Below are 6,047 nucleotides of genomic sequence, written 5' to 3'. Positions count from 1 at the left end.
GGAAGGAGAAGAAATATGGATTTGCGCCAGTGATAGTAGCATTTCTCAAGGTTCAAAAAGTAGTGTTATAACATTCATGCTCGAAAAATGACTGGTTTACCCTTTGTCTTTTAGTTTGGTAAGAGCATCTTGTGCCGGCTTGGAGGTGGGCCGGTGGAATTTCCTTAACGACTCATCAACCCGGATCTCTAATCTACATCCGCGCGTACTTGCGTGTATTACAAAAATATATATATAGTGGGGTCTACCTTGATCAAAGATCCAAACCATTCATTTTTATCACCCCTATATTGGGCCCCAAAAATCATATCCCAATTATAATCCTAGCCCTCTAATCTGTAGAAGGGAGACACATTGTAGAAACACTACAGATCTAAGAATTAAGAATATGCTTTGGAGATGATTTATGGGTCCAACCTATTTATGTTCGGGCCATCGAAATGAGATGTTTGGATCTTATAACCAGAATCTTGGTCAATCGGAATAGAATGCCGATTCCAGCTCCTAATTCCAGCAATCCCATGTTTGGATTACAAGATTTTTCTAAAAATACCACCTGTGTTCCCCTAGTAGCTTTGTGTCGCAATATACCGTGTAAAATGCATCTTCCTATACTCATTTTTTTGAACTTATATTGATGATAGTTATTTAGAAGTCCATTATCAAACTCTCAGCAGAAAGCAAGGTATAAAGTTGACTACACTATTAGTGTCACATCAGACAAAGAGCCCAGCAGGTCCCTCCCAACACTACATCAACCTAATCCCACTGAGTTTGTGAAACAACCAATTACTCCAAAAGCTTATGCTCATGGGACTAATAGCATCACATCGGACAAAGGACCGAGCAGGTACATCAGAACACTACATCAACCTAATCCCACCGAGATTCTGATACAACCAATTACTCTAAAAGCTTAAGCCATTGGAGATGGCATTATTTAATATTTTATACTTTAACGCTCCTCCTCAAGTGTGTCCCCTCTTTTTAGGGTTAGCCTACACGTGGCACATGAGGGCCTTCTTTTGCGTTGGCCTTTTAATATCAATGAGTTTTGATCCAAGGACCTTTGCTCTGATACCGTGTGAAACAACCAATTACTCCAAAAGCTTAAGCCACTGGAGATGACTCTATTTTATCTTTTATACTTTTAATGGAGATTGAAGTACCTCCCAAAGCCAAGAAAGCCGGCCTCATCCACTAAGTCGTAGCACTTGAACACGACACCAAACCAGAATAGCCGAGTTCAGGCCAGGCATAACGGCACAACTGGGGTGATAATAGCAGAGTTCTGAAACATGATTTTATTTGATTGACCAACTCATGTTTGGGTCTATTAGAACCTAGAATTTGACAACTCTAAAACCCAGAACATCATTTTATTTGATTGACCAACTCATTTTTTGGGTCTTTTAGAACCTAGAATTTGACAACTCTAAAACCCAGTCAGAGCATCAAGACGCCAGCCACTCTTTGGCAAAAAAACCTTGAAAACTGATGAAACAATGTGCCAATGAGTTCCTTGGGATAGCCATTACCTTTTGGTTAAATCGCTTTACATGGATCAGCCAACTGCACTGAAAGAAAGAAAAGAGGCAGCGAACTAAGGAATTACAGAGGTATGTTCATATGGGAAAGGAGGAAATGGGATTCTGATAACATATTTTATTTTTTAACTTATATTATCTTTTTACAAGATGGCTTATTTGGGATGTTGGTTTGTTTGAGTGAGTTAGGTGTCGTAGGAGATAAGCATTAGCAGGTTAGTCAAGGAGTCTAGGGATGTTGAGTGAGTTAGGTGTCGTAGGAGATAGGTATTAGCAGGTTAGTCAAGGAATCTAGGGATATTGAGTGAGTTAGGTGTCGTAGGAGATAAGTATTAGCAGGTTAGTCAAGAGTTTAGGGATAAGTGTTAGTTGGTTATATGTGTTTGAGTTAGAGTCCATGTTGGAAGTGAGTCTTATCTGTTAGGAGTCCATGTTAGATGGGTTTATTAAGAGTCTGATCATATGTTATTTTCTTCTTCTTTTAAAAGCTTGTAACTAGACATTTTAGAGAATAATGAGAAAAAGTTATTTGCAGTTGTCTTTCTTAGAAGACTAGGAGGCCGGTTCCTCCTCGAAGTGGACCATTGATCTATCTTTTGATTGTTAATGCTTGTTTTGAGTTTAGAACGTAACAGATTCGAACCCAAGCATTAAGCCACTCAGCCATACCAATGCCTTAAGCCACTCAGCCATGCCTCCAAGTTGTTGATTGGAATTGACTGAACGTCATGCACGTCCTTTCTGAGAGCGTGGCCAACATCATATCTTGAAAAACAAACCATCTAAAATTTGTGGTTGAATTTTGATAGGACTAGCCATAATATCAAGTTAACCTTTGGGCGCTGATATTCCACGCCCCCCCCCCCCCCCCCCGGCGGACGGCTGGCTAACGTTAAACGCAGGAAATGTCACTTTCCCACCATTTGACCTCTCTCTCTCTCTCTCTCTCTCTCCACACACAATAGGAACAGTTGGTGGGCCCAACAGAAACCGTTGGTGGATGGTGGGCCCATCTTTAAACAACGTAGGCCACGCCCATACCACCGTAGGATAATCCAAACCGTCCATTTAATGGGCCATAAACGTAAATAGGTTGCGTCCCAAAATATCATTTCCATAGGCTGATCCTAGCCCTCCGATCTAAATAGAAACTACATCTTATGCAACCTCTATAGATTGTAGGGTTGTGATCATCCTATGGAAATGATTTTTGGGGCACAACCTATTTACATTGTGGCCCATCAAATGAATGGTTTGGATTATCCTATGGTGTGGTATGGGCGGGGCCTACGTTGTTCAAAGATGGGCCCACCATTCCACCAATGGTTTCTGTTCCTGTTGTGTGTGTGTGTGGAGAGAGAGAGAGAGAGAGAGAGAGAGAGAGAGAGAGAGAGAGACGGGTCAAATGGTGGGAATACATCAGCGCCCTAACCTTTTTGTTGGGACAACAACCTTGGCAACAGTTTGACCTTTTTTCAGAGAACAAGAAAATGGATTTTGATATATTTGATATATTAGTTTAAAACTAAAATAAAACTTTATTTAAAATTATTCTTTGCTATGCTCCACACACAGTATCATACCATTCAACAAACTCCCACTAATAATGATATTGAATTCTATGAGAAAGAATTGAAAATTTTCTATGATGAGAAAGGAGTTATTCATCAATACACTTGCCTAGGCAACTCACAAGTCACAACAAAATGAGACAGCCAAAAGCAAGCATTGTCACTTGCTTGAGGTGGCCCATGCTTTTCCATTTTCATGCCAATTACCTTCCTTTGACTATTTGGGCTGAGTATATTCTCACTGCAACATAAACCTAAATACAAACATTTGCAGGTTTTTGGCTGCCTCGATCAGTAGATTATTTAGAACTTCGGAAGATGGTCAAGGTAGCTTGCTTCCAAGCCACTGCACTAGATGCGCATGTAGTCGTAGGCTATTATGCATACAACACAGAATACAACGGTCATAAGTTTGCTCCTCAGGCACGCTCTGATATTTTCATTGGTGCTGCTTTGGGGTGCAACTCGGGTCGGGTTGGGTCGGGTTAAGGCCAACTCAAACCAGATCTGAGGAACTATTTACTCAACCTGAACCTGACTACGCGACCCGTGTTCCAACCCAATGAGTTTCAATCCGACCCAACCCCGAGGAACTTTTTTTCCCAGTACCCGAGTTTTTAAGCTTTCAATATACAAATTAAAAACAAAAACAAAGAGAGATAAACAAATGTCGGTTATCACTCGGGTCGGGTTGCCCGAGCCCTCAACCCGACCCAACCAGGGTTACAAAAGCTCAACCCGAACCCGACCCCAAAGATACCCAACCCGACTTTTTTTCAGGTTGAACCCGACCCAAGTTACACCCCTAGTGCTGCTATGATAATTTCATTTGATATCCCTTTGGTCAACATGTTTATTACAAGCCTAAGAACAAGTACATGAGAAGCCTAATATGGACCCACCCACATAGCATTAGTGCGATCTAGACCCTTGTTTTAGTAGGCTCTGTGGAGAAGCCTGACTAAAGAGTCACATTTATCACAGAATGAAGGATTTAGATCCCATGTCAAAGTTTCTCACAGATCCCTTGAGTTATTGCCATTTTCAAAAGGCCACCCATGTGTATCTAATTAAAGCAATGTTTGTTTTGGATTTTGATAACCGGTTGCGAGTCCAAAACTGATTATTGTACTCGAAATTAAATCTGTTTGTTTGGACTTTGAGAACCGATTGTTGGTCCAAAACTGATTACTTGAATTACGTTTCATTTTTAACCGAATAATCATTTTTGGACTCACAAGTCACAACTCAAAATCCCAAACAAACAGGGCCTAAGGGCCCGTTTGGATGCAGAGAAGATTTTGATTTTGATTTCTCACATTTGCAGCCCTTTTTGCATTGTAATTTGGATCCGATCAAATTGTTGGATTTCCAATTCAGCATCTGACAGTGAAAAAAATCAGATTTCCAAATAAGCTGTGCAAATAAGAAATTGGAAATCCACAGATCTGACAGTTTCCTTCACCCTCTTTGCTCCTCAACCTCTCCCCTCCAATAGGAAGTACCCCTTCCCTCCCTCTCTCTCCCTTAACATGAGCTGCCGTATTCAAAACTCAATTCCAAATCCAAATCCAAATACAATATATGAGGTATCCAAACGGGCCCTAGATGCTTATTTTAGAGGAAGGAGATTCAACACCCCTATGGGTTGTCAATATCAAAACAGAAAGAAGGAATTATCATCTCCCCAGAATTTAATAAACCAGGCTTCCTGATTAAAGAGTCAATACCCTTGAAAAATTAACAACTAAGAAAAGAATAATAAAAATAGAGTATTAATATGAAGAGGCTGTCAGCAAAACAGGAATGCATTCTATTTTTTTTTTTAAAGAATTTCTGATATTAATATGAAGAGGCTTAGAGCAAAACACAAGAAAGAACAATCAGTCCATCCGGGTCAAATATGGCGTCTGGTGAAATGTTCGAAATACCCATATTCTCGAAAAAAAATTAACCTTAGATGAAGGGTACTTTTGTAATTTAGTAGAATATTAGTGGATCACATCCATGAATGGGCATTGTATGAATTGTAAAGAATTGTCGTATTACAGGCAAGACTATTAGAGTTTGGTAAATGGAGAGGAAACTATCAAGTGCAGAAAATTTCAAGGTTAAAGGTTGAGGCAGTGAAGAAGAGAAGATGATGGCTAATGCAATTACAGGGAATGTATTGGGGGCAGCCATGAGCTTTTTGCTTCAAAAATTAGCCAAGGAAGCATCAGGTGTTCATGGGGAAATGGATGAAGTCAAATGCGAGCTAGAGAGCATGCAATCCTTCATCAAGGATGCTGAAAGAAAGAAACAGTTGAAAAAAGGAGCTAAAAATTGGACAATGGAAGTGAGAGATGCGACATATAAAGTGGAGGATATCATCGATGAGTTCATGTATTGCATGGAGAAGAAACAGAGATGTCACCAATTTAGAATGGCTTTTCTCCTCAAAGCAATTCACCTCCCCGAGACCATTTTTGTAAGGCATCAATTTGTCACCCAACTACAAGCAGTCAAAAAAGAGATTATTGAAATTTCGGAGAGGAGAAAGCGATATGGTCTCGAAAAGATCGATGAAGGATCAATCTCAAATGATGATCGCGAAAGTTGTCGCTTTTTGACAAGGAAGATGATATTGCTGTAATGGAGAAAAATAAAGATTTGCTAGTCCTATGGTTGATAGCAGAAGAACCATCACTCATGTTATTTGCAATGGTAGGAATGCGTGGTTCGGGAAAGACTACCCTTGTCACTCAGGCATACAAGAGCCAAGCCGTGAAGAAACATTTTCATTGTCATGCTTGGATCTCTGTTTCTCAATCTTATCAAATCGAAGATCTTCTCAAAGCTTGATCAAAGAATTGTTCAAGGAGAACATGGAGGCTACTCCGAATGAAATTGACAAGATGGATTACAGGCTTCTAGTTGACACAAACAT

General features: G+C 40.1%; 1 protein-coding gene across 1 annotated transcript; it reads left to right on the top strand.

Moving 5' to 3' along the window:
- The first annotated feature begins 5,261 nt into the window (after window positions 1-5,261).
- On the top strand, window positions 5,262-5,753 carry LOC143879125 (disease resistance protein RPM1-like). Its single transcript, XM_077381310.1, has one exon. It carries the CDS (start codon window positions 5,262-5,264, stop codon window positions 5,751-5,753), a length of 492 nt encoding a protein of 163 aa, XP_077237425.1.
- Window positions 5,754-6,047: the final 294 nt, after the last annotated feature.

This window comes from Tasmannia lanceolata, unplaced genomic scaffold (assembly GCF_043159265.1).
Source record: "Tasmannia lanceolata isolate RefF3 unplaced genomic scaffold, GAP_Taslan_0.1 ptg000006l, whole genome shotgun sequence".
NCBI lineage: Eukaryota > Viridiplantae > Streptophyta > Magnoliopsida > Canellales > Winteraceae > Tasmannia > Tasmannia lanceolata.
Note: the sequence above shows the minus strand (reverse complement) of the source record. Positions and strands in the feature narration are given on the sequence as shown.

What these genes read in the sequence shown, in the direction of transcription:
- LOC143879125 (XM_077381310.1), top strand. Translation starts at nt 5,262, where the DNA reads ATGGCTAATGCAATTACAGGGAATGTATTGGGGGCAGCCATGAGCTTT.